General features: G+C 33.9%; 2 protein-coding genes across 2 annotated transcripts; both read right to left on the bottom strand.

Moving 5' to 3' along the window:
- Nucleotides 1–337: 337 nt before the first annotated feature.
- Nucleotides 338–12,430, bottom strand: LOC115890444 (arrestin homolog). The gene is made up of 8 exons (XM_030910672.1): nt 12,211–12,430; nt 10,361–10,493; nt 7,573–7,667; nt 6,128–6,278; nt 5,870–6,066; nt 3,303–3,500; nt 3,026–3,216; nt 338–1,317 (listed from the first exon to the last, which is right to left on the bottom strand). Exons 1-8 carry the CDS (start codon nt 12,352–12,354, stop codon nt 1,233–1,235), a joined length of 1,194 nt encoding a protein of 397 aa, XP_030766532.1. The 5' UTR covers nt 12,355–12,430; the 3' UTR covers nt 338–1,232.
- Nucleotides 12,431–15,528: 3,098 nt separating this feature from the next.
- Nucleotides 15,529–18,631, bottom strand: LOC115890404. The gene is made up of 13 exons (XM_030910633.1): nt 18,555–18,631; nt 18,398–18,512; nt 18,303–18,343; nt 18,081–18,244; nt 17,875–18,015; nt 17,724–17,810; nt 17,573–17,659; nt 17,422–17,514; nt 17,271–17,357; nt 17,120–17,212; nt 17,005–17,061; nt 16,516–16,566; nt 15,529–16,457 (listed from the first exon to the last, which is right to left on the bottom strand). The coding sequence occupies exons 1-13, from the start codon at nt 18,629–18,631 to the stop codon at nt 16,171–16,173; spliced, it is 1,380 nt and encodes a 459-aa protein (XP_030766493.1). The 3' UTR covers nt 15,529–16,170.
- Nucleotides 18,632–18,660: the final 29 nt, after the last annotated feature.

The raw sequence follows: 18,660 nt of genomic DNA, 5'->3' as shown, positions 1-18,660 counted from the left end.
TACAGGTTAAATTCGAACAATTGATGCTAGGTGCTTTTTATACATTTGACAAAAAATGCACAAACACTTCTGCAAATATCCCAAATTTAGAAATAACTAGTGTGACTACTTCGTTTTAATCGAAGTAGAAAGAATCGGCCTACAAATATGTGGTTGTTTATTCAAAACATTTATTTTTAACTTTAATAAAGTAGATATCCCTAGATTTTCCCGGTGTGTGTACATAAAGAATCTTCTGTTTCATTATGACCCCGTCTTACTTACAAGTCAAGGAAAACTCATTAAATTTTATAGAAGAGTGACAAGGCTCTAAAAAATATTTAATAATACATACTATTAGATATTTATTTAAGTTAGATTTAAGAACTACTTTAACAATAATTATTGCCTAACTACATTAACAATTATCACTTCTGGCGGAAGTAGGTACACTCTTATTTATTTAATCATACTTTTCGGAAACTTCTTTAGTTTTGCCATTGGTTTTGAATGAAACATGCCATACGATCGGAAAAAAGAGTATCATAGTGGTCTTTAAAATAACAATTGTTAATAATTTCTGTCGGGCCAATCACCTATATACATATGTCATTTATTAAAAATTGTTGAAAATTAATCTTTAAAGAAAAAGGACCTGACAGAAATTATCATCATTTGTTATTTCATGGCTACTACGACGCCGTTTCTTTAATAAAATATACTTGCCTTTCTATTTTCACAATAGTGTTTAATTTAATATGCCCGAAAAATAGAAAAACAAGAAGTGTTTAATTCTTATAAAGAATAAAGTTTTATATTAAATAATTATAATAATATCAATAGAGAATAAAATATGAATAATTCTTATACAAATATTGTTAAGATATAAACCCTGCATATTAATATTTGCTTCTAATAAGTATCTAAGTAACTAAAAAGAAAAAAATCACTGTATTTGGCTTTATATAGTCGTTGTCGTATGTCCGGTGCAATAAAAGTACAGTATAATCAAAAATACTTAAAGGCAAGAATCTTCAAATGTTTTTCTACCGTTCGTTCACAAAATTTTTGTTAACGTTCAAAAAATTGACAAGAAACAATAGTTAAATGTGAAATTTATATAGTTTTTTAAAATTATGAAGCTGAAAAATTCATAAATCTTGAATTTAATTGATTGCATTTTTAAGCCTGCTCGACTTTTAGATGTTTGATCATACCTTACTTCTATCATTTATTAAATGGTGTTGTCGATTCTATTCCATTTCGTCACGTGACATGCGGAATCTCGCAAAATCTTCAAACACGATGTTGTCATCGTCATCATTATCATAGCGACCACTAAAAAAGAAACAAACTATATATTATTGCCTATTAACATACTATATTATAGGTGTGTTTCTATTTAATAAACTGTTATTTCGGAATAACAGTTTCCAACAGTGTTATTCTCTAAAACTATCTATATTATATTTTATATATATTTTTTTTTATATTATATTTTATTATATGTATCTACATATAATAAAAGAATAGAGGTCGAGAAGCGTGTTTATATTTAATAAACTGTTATTTCGTGACTGTCTTTTGGAATAACACTTCCCAACAGTACTTACTCCTGAAAAATTAATACATATAGTGAAGTAATAGAGGCCAAGAAGCGGGTTTCTATTTAATAAACTGTTATTTGATAACTGTTATTTCGAAATAACAGTTTCCTCCCGTAGTTACTTCCGAAAAATCAATACATATAATAAAGTAATAGACATAAAGAGGTGTTTTTATTTAGGCTGTACTTTAACTGCCGTTAAACGGTAGCTTACTAAAATGCCATTAATAGGTATTACGTCGTTGATGTGACGCACTTGACGGCTTTATGAAATATAGAAATTTTATAAGGACTAACCAACGCTATCCACCCCACCAAATAACCAACTTAATCAACGCAACTAACCTCGACACTGATAAAAAATATAAAAAACAAATATAAATTAGTAAAAATCAACCAACCCCACCAAACAACCAACTAACCAATGAATTAACATCCTCCAAATAACCACGCTAACCAACCCGCCAAATAACTAAACCAATCCAACTAAAAAGAGTGAAACCAATGCAATAAGATCACGCTATAAGCAAAAAAAAAATATAAAAAAGTCTTGGTCGGCATGAGATTTGAACCACGGACCATTCGCTTACGAAGCGATAGCCTCAGCCACTGACCCACAGGTGCTCTTGTAGAATGCTTAAGGCTAGGCATTACTTTCCGCCGACATGAACGACGTCACAATATCTATTAACGGCATTTTAGTAGGCTACCGTTTAACGGCTGTTTAAGTACATCGTTTTATTTAATAAATTGTTATTTCATAACTGTTATTTTGAAATAACAGTTTCCAACAATAGTTACTACTCAAAAATAAATACAACATATAATACAGAGATAGAAGTCGAGAGGTGGGTTTCTAATTAATGAACTGTTATTTCATAACTGTTGTATCGGAATAACAGCTTCCAAGAGTAGTTACTCCTGAAAAATAAATACATATAATGAAGGAATATGGCTAGAGAACCGGGTTTCTCTTTTTAACAAACTGTTATTTCGGAATAACAGTTTCTCCTGAAAAATAAATACACATAATTTTAAGACGGAGAAGTCGAGAGACGGGTTTCTATTTAAAAAATTGTTATTTCACAACTGGTTATTTCGGAATAACAGTTTCCAACCAGTAGTTACTCCTGAAAAATAAATACATATAAAAAGAAATAGAGCTCGTAATAAGGGTTTCTGTTTAATAAACTGTTATTTCATAACTGTTATTTCGAAATAACAGTTTCTATCAGTGTTACTTCTGAAAAAATAAATACATATAATAAAGGAATTGACACCGAGAGGCGGGTTTTTATTTAATAAACTGTTCCATCCGAATAACAGTTTCTAACGGTAGTTTCTCCTACAAAATAAATACACATGATGAAGCAATAGAGGTCGAGAAGATGGGCAGGTAAAAATCTATGTGTAGACGGAGCTTAACAGATAAGTTCTTACCGATCAATGGACTTCATTCGCTTCATAGCAATCGCTTTCTCTTTCTCAACCATACCGGGAGCAGGGTGCAGCAGTTTGAAAGGCACGTCGGTGACCAGTTCACCTCCGAGAGTACCACAGTTGAGCTTCACTCTCAGTGAGTACGATATCACGATACCGATCGCGTCGATTGGGCATTTGCCATCGGGAACCTGAAAACGAGGTGAGAAAATGGTTAAAACACGTAAAAGTTAGCACTGATATATTGCATTAAATGCATTCTACGAATTTATCATACCAGAGTTGAGCTGGCCAAGTTGGCATCGTCATCACGCAGCCTCCCGTCCAATGCCACTCCCCTCCTGTCTTTGTTGGACGCCGCCAGAGGGATGAGATAGATCACTTTGGTGAAACTTGCTCCAGGGGTGATTGGACAGCCTTCGCGCGTCTCTAAACTGGCCACGTACTTGGAGAATTGAGCATTAACCATTGTAACCTAAAAACAGTATCAAAATAAATAAACGAAAGTTAAAATTTTCAAGTCATTTGAATTAGATCCAAATTAGGTAGATTGTTTTAGCATTGATTAATAGTTGTAAAGATTAGTGATGGGTTGTTATTTAACTATCTGTTATTTTATAACAATTATTTAGAAATAACACAACGCAACCGTTACTATTTCTAAAAAATAACAGATATAAAATAACGACACGTAGAGATCGGCCGCTCGTGAAACGAAAAACGAAGTCGGCGCTCTGCACCGCCACGAAATTCTATGCTGATCGAAGCAATTCCAAAAAACAACTAGTATGGATGGAAAACATGTTATTTCGTCAACCATCGATCAGGCGGCGAGACAACGGACAACGGAGTGGGGAATGCGCTACGGCGAACGTAGCTGCTTCGGTCGACGCCGTCGATGGTCGTATTGGGTTTGCAACAGCTTAAAAATAATAGGATATAAAAGAAGCAGGTTTTTTGAAACAGTTGCGGGCATAACGCCTGGCGGTCGAGATAACAGGAGTGGGAAAGGAACGCTGTTGCATCGGTCGATTGTCGATGGAGGCTCGCAACGGGTTGGAGAAGCAGTCATTTTAGATACGTTGCTTTTCAACCTGTTACGAGCATAACAGGACGGCGGTCGAGATAATCGGAGTGGGAAAGGAACGCTGCTGCATCGGTCGATTGTCGATGGAGGTTCGAAACAGGTTGGAGAATAACGCATCAGTTGTTTTAGATATTGTTTTTCAACCTGTTACGAGCATAACGGGCGGAGGTCGAGATATTATGGCGCTGTATGTTTCAGTACGTTATTAAGTTTCAATATTTAGGTGTTTATTTATTCTGAAAAATTTTCAGAATAATATTTTAAGATTTTTTAAAAATGTATACAAGGTGTTTTGAAAAATCTGGTCATTGATTAATCACGATCCTGCTTAAAGCCCCTGACGTAAAAAGCTCATTTTTGGAAAATGGATTGACTTTAGGGTGTAGAGGTTCGATAAGAAGGGATTTTTCGAAACTCGAATTCTAAGGAGGTGAAACCACCCCCAAATATTAGAATATTTTTTATCTAAAAACCGGTGAGTTTTTCGAAAAAACTCTTAACTTGTATATTTTATTTCGTTGTTTTACATATTTTAAGACTTTTTAAAAATATATACAGGGTGTTTCATAAAATATGACCATTGAGTAATCACGATTCTGCTTAAACTGATTGACGTTTAAAGCTGATTTTTGGCAAACGGATTGACTGTGGGGTTGAGGTTCGATAAGGAGGGGTTTCTCGAATCTTAAATTCCAAGAGGGTGAAAACGCCCCTTAAATATTACAATATTTGTTATTTAAAAAACGGTTAGTCTTTCGGGAAAACGCTTGGACACGCATAATTTAATTTTTTTCTACATATTTTGAAATTTTTAAAAAAATCATACAGGGTGTTCCAAAAAGTTGAGTAATTGATTAACCACACGATTCTGCTTAAACTGCTCGACGTTTAAAGCTTATTTTTGGCAAATGTGAGAAAATTTTATCCAGTTTGTATGTTAATTCTTGCTTTGCTTTATCATCACCATTACAAATTATTAATTCGACGCGAACGAAGTCGCGGGTACACGCTAGTTTAAGTGTAAAATTAATTCGAACTCTAGTGTGTAGTTGGTTTACTTATGAAGAATATACTACACATTTTCTTATATTGCTATTTTTTGACCGCAAATGGTAAAATTATAACTAAGAGCTTGTCGCCCGTCGAGTGAGATGCACCCTGTACATTGCTACGCAATTCAGGATCTACGCGGATCGAGGGGCAAGGCGTAGGTAGATCGGAATGTATAGGTATAGACGAGTGACGGAATTTTGGCTTTTTTATATCGCTATTTGTAAACAGCGCTTATTTGTAAACAACCACCGTTTTTAGAGAGGTATTTTAGATAACAATCGATATTTAGAAATGTTTTGACACCCTGGAAATACTACCACCGAGCATGTCATTGTTGTAACTTGCAACTGCGTTAATACGCCTGGCGGTGACCGCCTCATACTCTTTCAGATATTTAGCAATAAAATAAAGAAACCTGTTATTTTTAAGCTGTTATTTTAAGCTGTTTTTTTATAAATAACTATAACAGTTTCAACTGTTATCTAAAAATAACAGTTTTGCCCATCATTATAATTATTACAGAAATCAAGATGACTAATATTGATACTAATAATTTGTAACAAAATTGTTGAATAGGTGCTTAAAGAGGAACAAAATAAAATAATCTGACTTGGTTCTACATCTCACAACTTTTTATAGTGGAAGAATTGCGTTGTAGACGTTTTTTACATTCTATGTTTTTGATGGGATACATTTTATCTTACCTCGCAGTGTTGTACAACATAGGCCTTGATATTTCTCACTTGCTTCCGCGAATTGTTGCTAATCATAATGTTAGCAGCGATTTTCTCGCCGTGATAGTAAATATCCTTATCCAGCGTCACTTCCAAATTGATTTTGCCACTGGAGAAAGTGAAACCTTTCGAGACAAGCGAAGACGGAAGCCTTGTACTTCCGCGCACTGAAAAATATATAATAAACTTACGATAAAATAATACACAATAGAAAAATAAGTTGAGTACCTGCCGGAGCATATTGCAATTTTTTTATTGCCAACTGAACAGTGCTTCTTTTGTGGCCCTTATCTTCTTCATTGTTGCCCACCCAACACTTTACGAAATATTCCACACCAAGTGGTTTGCCTTGGTCATCTTCACCCGCTTGGAGGGTCACCTATGTTTCAAAAAAATCATGATATTTACATTTTTGTACAAACCATTTTTGTGAGAATTATCACAGATTAGGTATACTATATGTATACAGATAAAAATCTTATCCTTAATTCGTGGTACGAAAGTTGTTTTTTATGACGATGTGCAAACGAGTAAAATTTCCTGTGCGCAAAAATAAACTCGCGTAAAATAACAATAAACAGCGTAATAGAGAGATATCGCTAAACCGAATAGCGTGCATGGACGTTGATAAGGCCAGGTGTTATTTCCTTTACGTGAGGTGGTATTAACTCTCTTCATTTATAGTTATCGGATCGGAAAGAATTCTGTTCGCGTCGCGTCCGCTATTTAAACTTAACCTAACTTTGAATTTAAAACTTTGAAATTGGTTTGTTTACTAGGTATTTTAAAACTAAAGGGCTAAAGTGCTTATTTCCAGTGCTTTATTGTTTAACGTCTGCCAGTGGGTTTAGGGCAACAAGCAACAAATTCTCTTAGAAGGGCTAAGTCGTCATCTGCTGTAAACCTAAGCCTCTTTGTAGGTTCTTTAATATTGAAAGAGGTGGAATCCATATTTTGGGCCATATTTATTTAATTAAAACTAATCCCAGCTACTTAAGTATCAAATTACCTAATAAAACTAAAGTAATAATTCAAAACAATTCAAACATAACCTAAAATAAAAGATCTCGCCGGCCGGCCCCGGTTGTCAAATACCCGCACATGCCCATTTAAGCAATTTTTAAACGTTATTTAGAAATAGCGCTTGGTGTAATTGATCCGCAAATTACGTCAGGCGGTAACGTTATTAGCGGGTGTTAATTAAGTTAAAAATTGACTCGCGCATATCCTAACCATGATAAGGTACGCGTAAATACTGCATGACGCTATTCGGTTTTCCGATATCTCTCTAATAACCGTGCCGGTCAGGCGCTGTGCACAATTTTAGAGGCCATAAGTGGGCGTACTATGTGCGCAAACTAGTAACCTAACTAGTGCCCAATTCCGAAAATTGGAACCACGAAAAACAATAAAGAAAAAACAAAGTTTATAATCTGTATAATCTGTGGTATTATAGGGTTTATAATTTACAAAGATGCGGTTTTCACATCACTACGCTACTTTTTTATGAAACTAAAAAGGCTACAAACAGATTTGTAATAGATCTCTCAGTTCCTGAAATACAGGGAGAACTTTAAAATGTTGCATTTTTCGCCCTCCTTCGTATCTCCGCTATCTTATAACTCACCGAAAAGGTGAAAACTGTGTGAAGAATGAAAAATAAGTATAGTTACTGAACATGGCGCCATGTCAGGAAACTTGAATGTAAATGGATATGCGTTGGGTCCCATTTTTTTCACCAATTTCTCTTGAATGGTTGTCATCTGATCTATTAAATAAATTATACATTATCTATTAATTAAAATATAAATAAAAAGTGAAAGGTTCTTGCAGTATTAATATGTAATATTTAAAATAAAAATATTTCTTGCCATATAACTGCTGTTTTGTAAAATGTTCAGCTATCAAAAATAATGAAAAACTGAAAATAACAAAAAGTTTTGGGAAATCCAACCCGGTTAGCTCGTCTGATGATGGGGTATAGGCCCTGAAACCGGTAACGAGAGGATGGTTGGTTTTCCCCCGAAAAAAAAACTTTTTGTTATTTTACAAAATTTTACAAATAGAAAGTTATATGGCAAGAAATATTTTTATTTAAATATTACATATTGATACTGCAAGAACCCTTCACTTTTTATTTTATTTAATTAAAATATATACATACTGTGATTTTGAAAAGTACGAGTGGCTATGATATTTTGAATTAAGACTCAAAACAGTTTCAGTAAAAAATGTTGCTGACTGCTGTTTTCATGTAATACCTCAATGCAAATGGGCTAAAGCACACTGATCAATCGCGAGGTTTAAGTCGGGGTTTATGCTCATTTAGTCAGGTTGATTGACGTTTTATGTTAAAACATTTTTAGTCCCAACCTGTTCTGCATCTGCTGCATTGCATATTTGATTGTAAATAAAACATTTAGCTCTTCGTCGAAGGATTATGTTTTATAAAAGACACAGACGTTTTTGCCCGAGAAAAAAAACGTCTGAAAAAAACGTTTTTGTCTGTGTACAAACTTCTGTGTACTCCGTTATTAGTGAAAATAGAAGGGTGCGGTTTGCACAAACCTGTCTCACTTTTTTGTCAAACGGAAGATGCCGTAAACAAAATTTTCATAGCCCTCTTCGTTTCCGAGCTACAGGGTCTTTTTAAAAATTTTGCAATTTGGGACACCTCCTGTATCTCTGTTATTGTTAAAGCTATCGAGAAAGTGAAAACTGTTTATTGTAGAACTTTTTACGTAGAATACAGTGGCGTAGTCTTTTTTTCTGCCAAAAAAATATTTTTGAAAATATGAACTAAAGTTATGTTTTTTTAAATGGAACACCCTGTATATTTATAAATCATATGATCTGTCTTGCCATAAGCTTCTCAAAAATATATACCACTCTATATTTATTTTCACTATTTACTTCAATATTTAAAAGTTTTTATTAAAAGATCATATTTATTAGTAGGCCATGATTGATAATAAAAGAAACTAAAGAATTATTAAAAGTATACTGCTATCTGTCTCTTGTTTTATTTTGGGAGCCGCTAATAAATTCTTTATATATTAGGGAAACTTAACTCTCTACCGCTATTTGTAAATCTTGGAATACGTGTATACGTAAGAATAATCTATCGTATCGGAAATTTTAGATATTCCTTTAGCTAATTTACGTGAAATATACTTTCAGCAAGATGGGGAACATTCCCCCTCATAACTATGGAAATATTAGAATACTGTTAAATTATTATTTTTCAAATCAATGAATTGGAACCAATGAACGCATATTGATAGCCTCCTCGATTCCCGGATTTCGCCGTTCTCGATTTCTGATTTTGGGGATTTTTGAAATACGAAATATATCGTGGGCACTACAACAATGTCGAACACCTGAAAAATGCTTTAATAATTCAAGATTTAGATATTTGCAAACCCATCCCGTTATAAAAAAAAGAAAAATATATTCACAGTTTCAGTGGTAACAGTTATTTCAAAAGTAAAATATATCAATCCCAAATAAATTTTAATATGTGTATGACTATTTTAGTAAATACCATTTTGATTTTTTGTTATTTATCACGGCCTACTAATAAGAAAATGATATATTTTAAATATTGCAGTAAATAGTGAAAATAAATATAGAGTGATATATATTTTTGAGAAGCTCGTAGCAAGACAGATCATATAATTTATAAATATACAGGGTGTTTCATTTGAAAAAACATAACTTTAGTTCATATTTTCAAAAATATTTTTTTGGTAGAAAAACAGACTACGCCACTGTATTCTACGTAAAAAGTTCTATAATAAGCAGTTTTCGCCTTCTCGATACCTTTAACAATAACAGAGATACAGGGGGTGTCCCAAATTGCAAAGTTTTTGAAAAGACCCTGTAGCTCAGAAATGAAGAGGGCTATGAAAATTTTGTTTGCAGCATCTTCCGTTTGACGAAAAAGTGGGACAGGTTTGTGCAAACCGCACCCTTCTATCTTCACTAATAACGGAGATACCCTATTATTTCAACCAAAATGGGACACACTGTACGTCCAGCTTGAAAAACGAATTCCATGTTTTCATGTTTAAATAATTATTTTTCAACTATTTTTAAAAATGGTTGCTTTTTTCTACAATTGGCACAAAAAATAAATTATTTCAGCTCTATTGTTAATTAGTTTAACTTTTCACCGTGGCCCCACGTTGGGCGCCATGATATCCTTAATTATCAGATTAATCTAATAAATTATATGTATAAGATCTCAGTGAAGTAAGACTGTTACTCTATGCATTTTGATTACTTAAATGCCTGATGAGGACAATAAAAAACACGTATTTTCTAGTTAAACAAGCACAAAGTCGACTCTAGGTGTGTGTAAAATTCCTTAAATAAAGTGGTAGCCATAGAGATAGAAAATACATTATTTTCTCTATGGAGGCAGCCAAACTTAAATGATGTTAAAAAAAGTAATTTTACCTAATTCCCTCTTGGATGGGACCACTTGGACCGACCCGATCGATATCTCTTTGCTGAATTTAACTCCCATAACCTCATCCTCTTCCCGTCCATAACGGTAGACTGTGACCACAGAACAGAAAACCTTGCGACCCTAAAAAGGACCATCCTTAGTTTTTCTTTTTTGGAAATGGGGGTTTCCGTAAGTCCAGATTAAAGTTGGTTCCTCACGAGGGCGGAAAAGCGAAATTTCAACTAAATTTCTTACGTTACACTTTGCGTCAGTTTGTACCATACTGATAACTGCAAATATTCGCTTTCTATGATTTTGCGGTATCGTTTAAAATATCGGTTAAAATATTTATAACTTTTTAGCGATTTATTTTCGCGGAATATATTTTTAAGGAAGTAAGAAACGCCATCAACCGCATAAAGTTTACATAACGTTTGAATAAATTCTTGACAACATTTGGGGGAGGTTTCCAAAAATGTTTCGCCTGTGGCGCATTTATACCCCACGTCCTCTGTTTTTTGATGTGAAACTTCTTTACGCGTGCTGGGAGTAAAAATTCAAAGCCTTGGTAACTTAACTTAAGGCTGCAGTGGTAACGGCTTGGAAATACGTAGTGACGCGCCGTGTATTTGTGAGCAGTCCACCTGCTTATCAAAAATATTGATATTTTAATACAAATTTTGTGAAAATGAATCAAATTATTTATTAATTTGTACACCCAGTTTGTTTTGGTTTGGTTTGGAACCAAATTTGAATTTTTTAATTTGAATTTCAATTTTGATTGTTTTGAAACCTGTGTGCAAATGCTGGTAGAACAGCAATACACCGGGAAAACAATAAGCATATTTTCGGATAGTCAAGCCGCGTTGAAAGCACTTGAGGCAACGAAAAGTACGTCCAGGACGATTCTTCATTGTAAGAAACTACTCAATATATTAGGAGATGGAAACAAAGTGTCGCTAATATGGATACCGGGACATGTCGGCCTAGAGGGAAATGAACGTGCTGATTTCCCTCGCCAAAACTGGTGCAGGCTCGCCATTCGTGGGCCCAGACCGCCACTTAACGTACCAAAAAATCTCGCAAGAGACAGGCTCTGTGAATGGGTTAGGGGTGTAACGCTTCGGGACTGGTATGACAGTCCCGGAATGGAACATGCCAAAACAATCCTAGCAGGGCCATCCAAACGTAGAACAGATGAACTCCTAAAGGCTGGTAGGAACGGAGCGCGTACGCTTACTGCAGTATACACGGGCCACTGCCGGCTGAGATCACACCTACAGAGGATGGGACTGGTGGAAGACGCCGAATGCCGACTCTGTATGGAAGATGACGAAACAATGAAGCACGTTATGTGTACCTGCCCCGCTGGGGGCAGGATCAGGTTTGAGGTGTTTGGCAAACCCACGCTAGACTTATCAGACCTAGAAGACATATCACCCTCGGACATAACGGCCTATGTTAAAAGGCTGCGTCTTGAGGGCGAACTTTAATGCTCTTTTTCTATTAAAGAGCTTGTAGAAACTGAGCCACAATAGACCCTCGCGGCCTCAGTAGAGGGTCCCACCTGGGACTCACTCTTAGTAAAATACAAATACATAATACCCAGTTTGTTACACGTAAAACAACTATGTATTTGTTACACGTAAAAAATAAATTTTTTAAGAGAAAAAAAAATATGTTTTTTAAATTTATTACTTTTTCAACATTTCAAACTATCGTAGATTTTTTCAAACATGTCCCTGAAATCCTTCAATTTAATAGCTGTTAGTAAGAAGTTTCACCTCAAATATGCGCACATAGCCCACACACAATTTTTTTTTTATTTTGAAAGTTGGCAACCCTAGATAGAACGTACCTGTAAGTAGTCATTCTCGATGAAAACAACTCCGTCTATAGGATCGGTATGGTCGAGATGGTCGATGAAATCTCTCTTGCTTAGATAGACGGTAACTTTACCATTTGGAGTAGTCTTCTTGAAAACTTTGACTGCAACCACCATTGAAGAGAAGAGAACGTCTATGCGTCGATTGGTTCTTCGAGATTTGTTTCAGCAACCTAATGTAACAATGTATAATATAATAATAATAATAATAATAATAATAATAATACTAGCTCCCGTAGATAGCGTTTAACCCCTTGAGAGTAGCAAGGTTCGGTATACAAAGAAGGTAATGTGGCTAGCACTACGCTTCAACTGCCTATTATTACCTCAGGATTGTGAATCCCAAATACTCGTTTAAGGCTGAGTCGACCTAGGTACCGAAACTATTTTTATTTTAATAAAAATAGTCGGCTGATGAAATGCCGGGTGTAGGATTCGAACCCACAACCTTGAGATTGGTAGACGAGAGCCTGTACCTCTATGCCACCGGGCACCATATTGTAATATAAGGTGCGTAAAAAATAATGTAGGTAGTAGATTAAATTTACAAGAAAGAAAACCTAGAAAAGTAGAAAAGATCTAGTGGTTCTCAAAGTTTAAGGAAAAAATCATTTTTTTAATTTTTAAAGGAAAATTTTTCGGTTATTTTGGACTTATTTGAAAAACGATAGAGAGAAAATATGTTTATTTTATCGAGATCTACCAGCCCTGCAAATATTTGTACTTATTTAAGGCTCACCCTGTAGTTTTAGTATTTTTTTACTGCAGAAAAAAATATTAAAATATTTAAAAATTTAGAAGAAATGTGCCTCCTACCTTTAAATGTGAAAATTTCGAAAAAAGTTGGGGATTCACTTACACCACGTCGTTACTTCCGTCAGAAGTAAATCGATGACCTTGTCAATTCCATTTTATACCTTTGCGCTCGTATGGCTTCAAACTACGGCATCGCTGGCTAAATCTGTTTAAAATGTATACGCTCGAGTATATAATTGGATTTTGCCTACGACAAAAAATAATTCTGTGATATAATTCAGTAATTCCTTTCCTTTAAAACACCCTTAAGACGCAAAACTTTAAAATACCTACCTTTCTTACTTAGATTTTCCTGGAAATTTATTACTGGATCGACTGTACAGGGTGTTAATTTTCGTGTGTTTTACAGAGTTTCTCTTTTGAGTAGATGCGGTTTTCACATTACTTGCTACTTTTTTTATGAAACTAAAGATGCTACATACAGATTTGTTCTAGCCTTCTTAGTTTCTAAAATACAGAGCAAATTTGTTGTATTTTTCGACTGCCCTCGTATCACGCGGTTATCTTATAACTTATCGAAATGGTGAGAAATGGGAATTCGGTAGATATTTGCACGTAGAATCCAGTGGAATAAGTACTTCTAAAATTGTATTTTCTATAAACTGTCTCATTTTCGTGTTCTACGGGGTTCCTCGTTTACGAGTAGAGATAGAAATATGCGGAGTTTACATCAAAAAGCTACTTTTTTATAAGTATAAAATGCCACACACATATTTGTCCTAGCTCTCTTAGTTCCTGGAATACAGAGCAAATTTGAAATTGTTGCATTTTTCGACTCCCTTCATATCTCGGTTGTCTCATAACTTATCGAAAAGGTGAAAGCTGTGTCCCTTAGAGTTTTTCACGGTAAAATCCAGTGGCATAACTAGTTTTTCGCTTGGAGTTACCGTTCTTGAATTGTGACCTAAACTTAATTTCACTTATATTCTATTCCTAATTTAATTATTATTCTATTCCTATTCTCCAATATTAACTGAATGAATGAAAATAATGAAATATTTCATCTTCAAATTTTGTCATACTGGGTACCTATTCTTTGGCATTATTCGCAATTTTGCGTATACGCATTAAATGTATTGTTATATGGCTTTCTCGGAGATGCGAGTTGTCAAAAATAGGTACCCTGAGAGATCACGAGTATCATTACTATAAAGAGAAATATATAAAGACGAATACAGAGACTTTTCCCCGACAAAGTCATCTGCTACCGCTATCTCAGAGTTAAGATTTCTTATATTACTTCGATATCGCCCACTACAAAAAATCCTACCGACTGCGCCAATCTATGTTCCCTGATATTGAAAATAGACTATTTAGTAAGTTACCTCTAACTTCAGAAAACAGACAACAATGCTTATTGTGAACCTTCAAAAGGGATTAGAAAATGATAAAGCACCAAATGAAACCATGAGACGCAAAATGAAAATAAGATGCCACTTCTTAGACCTCAGCAACTAAACAACTAATATGGCATCAGCCCGTCCAGAGAATAGAGAACGTCGAATTATAAAAAAATCCTAAAATTAAAATCCCAAGACAGAAGAATGTGAGAGAGAGACCTTGTAAAAGTGTCCAGCTTTTACATGGTTACATGGGGTATTGACAAAGAAAGATTTGATAATTTTTTTTTATTAAAAAAATGTAATTATAAATAATATAAATATACATTAATGCAAAAAACACTTATAGCCTGTCTAGTGAAAGAATATAGTATGTCGAGACAGACATCAAAAAAAATTACAGAAAAAAATGAACTGTCATTTTCATACCTGTACATTCCAGTGCTGGACAGGCCATAAGTAGAACCATATACTTATAAAAGAACAACATTATGTGTCTGAACTATTCAAACTCTATTTCTATCCTTCAATGTAGGAAAAAGACTACAGAATATTCATTTATAAATATATGCTTAAAAACTAAAATACATTTTTTCTTAGTTGTAGGTATATGTATTACCGCAAATTTGTTCTCTTAATAGTCTATTTCTGTTAAACTTCTACAGGCTACGCACACTGGAAATGTCAATCAATTTAACAAAATACATGTTACATTTAACTGAGTTTCCAACAAATTACAAACCAAGTTATTAAATGAGTTCATTTTAATGTAAACATTTCATACACTAAACATGGCAAATGACCACAAATCTCATAAGTTTTTCTTCCTAATTATATTTTTTTGGGAAGAGCCTCTTCACTTCTATCAGATGAATCGCCATTTGACATTATATGACAGTTGCATGATACAAAGAATACAAGGTATGATATTGTATCGTATAGGTCACAGGTGATAAACAGCACTATTGGTCGGCAAGCTCTGCGCGCCAATTTCAAATTGTCAAACAGATTGTGTCATCTGTGAAATTTAATTGTGTCAAAATGTGAAAATTATTTTTCAAATGTCAAGCTCGATGTCAAAACATAACTTTTGGGGTTATGTCCTAATTCTTCCCTATTTTAGGTCTTTTTTTATTAGTGGCAATTGAACAATATGGATATTTTTTTGTATGGCGTATGACGTCACAGGTGGTAAGCGCAAACTTAACGAAATTGGAGCCGCTATCGATCATACCTTGTTTTCTTTATACCATGTGACAGTTGTAATATTGTTTGGGTAACTCAGTAAGTATTTCAAAGTGAGGCACCCTGTCTAATATGTATGGAGGGTAGAGCTAAGGAGAATTATCTTTGTATATTGAAAAGCGGTCATCAAACAGGGAACACTTAAGATGGCGCCGCTGTAGCAAAAGTTCTACATTTGAAAGAAGCACCAACAATTTTTAAAACAGGAAATAATTAAAAATAGATAGATAAATAATATGCGATTTCTGAAGGAGCGTTGCCTCTCTTTTTGGCTAACTTTATTTATAACCGCTAATTTCAGTTCAATCCCTTATCGCTTGTTAGAGCCATTTAGTAAATTATTATTCTTCCCTTTTAGCGATCAATTTTTCAAATAAAGCCCTATAAGGGATATTTCTGCTTTCCTCTAGCCTCCACACTAATATGCCACATGTTAAGGGAATGGCAGTCCATTCTGTCCACTACTAAGTCATAAAAATATATCACAAAGATGTTTCACAATCCACATACAAAATTATAGGCAGATCACCACTCAACTAACAACAATCATATCTATTTCATTTGCTAAAAGAACTTCTTTATACAATTGTTTAGCTCTTTCATTAAAAGAACTATTAACTTCTTCTAACTGCTTTTCAGTATGTGCAACTCTACTTTCTAAATCGGCGCACTTTCTTTGAAGGTCCGTAACTTGACATTTTAGGAGCTGATTTTCTTCTTGCAAAGCCTGTACCATCAGATCGGTGCTTTCTGAGGTTTCCAAAATAATCTCGGGCTTTATCGTTATTGGATACTCAATAAATGGTTTATTATCCCCTACTAAAAAATGGAATTAATTATTTTAAGCCTAGTAGAACTTAATTACAAAATTAATTACCTAATCTCTCGGGTTCTGGAGGGACTGTAAATTCTTCAGAAGTTTCATTCTCTATTAAATAAAAAAAATAATATTGTATGATCGAAAAAAAAAACGCGTCAAAGACGGCTGGGGAATATTAAGCGATAATTTTGACGAGGTCAATCTCTAGACGTCATTTACTAAAAATTGACGTAAAACTTGTCGAAATTAACACTAGTTATAGAACTTTAAATAAAAAGATTAAGGAAGGAGCATATCAAAAATTTTACGTCGACCGCGACGGAACTCTAACGTGGCCGACTTAAATTAATAAAAAAGTACTATCTTCTTAAGGCCAACTGGCATTAAACGCCATTATAAAATAAAGGAAGGTACTGGCCAAGTAATGACGTATAGGGCTTGACCTCACCAAAATTTTCAACAATTGTCATTACCCAGCCATCTTTGACGCCGTTTTTTTCAAGCATGAAAGTATATTGCTAACACATAAATAGTAAAATAAATTACCTGCATAGTCAATTTCAGATTTTATTGAGACAGGACACTCCGGACTACTATTCTCTACTAAACAACAATAGAAATGTTATAATACTGATGATTCTTAATAAAAAAACTTTAATACCTGCTTGTTCGGAAAATTTAACTGAGTTTTCTAAATGACTCCTAACCAAAGCATTTCTTTCTATGATTGGACAGCCTGTTTTCTTATTCTCTACTAAATAACAATATTAAAATTATAATCCTGGTAATTCTTAATAAAAATACTTTAATACCTGTTTGGTTGGTGAATTTAGCCAAGTTTTCTAAATGACTCCTAACCCAAGCTTTTCTTTCTAAGATTAGACACTCTGGATTAGTCTCTACAAAACAACAATATAAATGTTATAATCCTGATAATTCTTAATCAATAACAATCTATAATACCTGCTTGTGCCTTAGGTTTAGTAGAGTTTTCTAAAATACTCTTAACCAAAGCTTTTCTTTCTGAGATTAGACAGCCTGTTTTCTTGTTCCCTACTAAATAACAATATTAACGTTATAATCCTGGTAATTCTTAAAAAAAATACTTTAATACCTGTTTGGTTGGTAGATTTAGCCAAGTTTTCTAAATGACTCCTAACCCAAGCTTTTCTTTCTAAGATTAGACACTCTGGATTAGTCTCTACAAAACAACAATATAAATGTTATAATCCTGATAATTCTTAATCAATAACAATCTATAATACCTGCTTGTGCCTTAGGTTTAGTCGAGTTTTCTAAAATACTCTTAACCAAAGCTTTTCTTTCTAAGATTAGACACTCTGGATTAGTCTCTACAAAACAACAATATAAATGTTATAATCCTGATAATTCTTAATCAATAACAATCTATAATACCTGCTTGTGCCTTAGGTTTAGTCGAGTTTTCTAAAATACTCTTAACCAAAGCTTTTCTTTCCTTTATTAAAGCTCTTTCTGATCGAGCTGAAGTCTTTTCTTCATCATTATTAAATTGCCCAAGTAGCAGTGAAGGAATTGCTTAAAAATGTACTTATATAAATCTAAAAGTAACGAATTATAATTGTATAAATAAAATAACTTACCATCTTTTTTTAATCTCACTGGTCGGAAATTCAAAAGTTTAGCTTTTATCAAGTCCTCAAAATCTTCCAGCTTAAAATGTTTGCTACAAATACGTTTGTACTTCACTGAAAATGTATCTTTTCGGTAACACTTTTCGACCCATTGTTTACGTATTTTAGGATCCCTGGGAAAAGTAAAAAATCTGAGCCCTTCTCCATTTAACCTGGATTTTATTGCATTACTTTTGCAGGTGCCAACAGCACAAGTTAATCCAGTCATTATTCTAGAAGTAAATAATTACTAATTTCATCTTACCGCCTAGGTACTAAGTACTCACTTTTTTCTCTTTCCCTTTCCGTTTTCCTCGTTTATTTGTAAAAACAGGTAAAACACAGAGGTAAAAACAAAAACTAAAAAAAAGTAAATACAGACAAAAACCATAGATTAAGAATCTATAGGATAGGTTGGGCGATGCTTATCGATATTCTTAAAACATCGATAAACATATAGTTCCATATCTTTGGTTCCGATCGATGTCCAGTTTTTCAAATCTTTGGTTTCGATCTAACATCGATAATTAATATCGATGTTTCACGTCGA

The sequence above is a fragment of the Sitophilus oryzae genome, unplaced genomic scaffold, assembly GCF_002938485.1.
Source record: "Sitophilus oryzae breed Bouriz unplaced genomic scaffold, Soryzae_2.0 scaffold_864_pilon_pilon, whole genome shotgun sequence".
In the NCBI taxonomy this organism is placed as follows: Eukaryota; Metazoa; Arthropoda; class Insecta; order Coleoptera; family Curculionidae; genus Sitophilus; species Sitophilus oryzae.
The sequence above is the reverse complement of the archived record's forward strand: the minus strand, read 5'-3'. Positions and strand labels throughout refer to the sequence as shown.

What these genes read in the sequence shown, in the direction of transcription:
- LOC115890444 (XM_030910672.1), bottom strand. Translation starts at nt 12,354, where the DNA reads ATGGTGGTTGCAGTCAAAGTTTTCAAGAAGACTACTCCAAATGGTAAA. An exon ending in TCGAGAATGACTACTTACAG is followed by an intron (nt 10,494 to 12,210) that starts GTACGTTCTATC and finishes GGTCCTTTTTAG; the next exon opens with GGTCGCAAGGTTTTCTGTTC. An exon ending in ATTGCAATATGCTCCGGCAG is followed by an intron (nt 6,067 to 6,127) that starts GTACTCAACTTA and finishes TATATTTTTCAG; the next exon opens with TGCGCGGAAGTACAAGGCTT.
- LOC115890404 (XM_030910633.1), bottom strand. Translation starts at nt 18,631, where the DNA reads ATGTTAGATCGAAACCAAAGATTTGAAAAACTGGACATCGATCGGAAC. An exon ending in TGCTGTTGGCACCTGCAAAA is followed by an intron (nt 18,245 to 18,302) that starts GTAATGCAATAA and finishes TACTTTTCCCAG; the next exon opens with GGATCCTAAAATACGTAAAC. An exon ending in TAAATTCACCAACCAAACAG is followed by an intron (nt 17,213 to 17,270) that starts GTATTAAAGTAT and finishes ATTGTTATTTAG; the next exon opens with TAGAGAATAAGAAAACAGGC.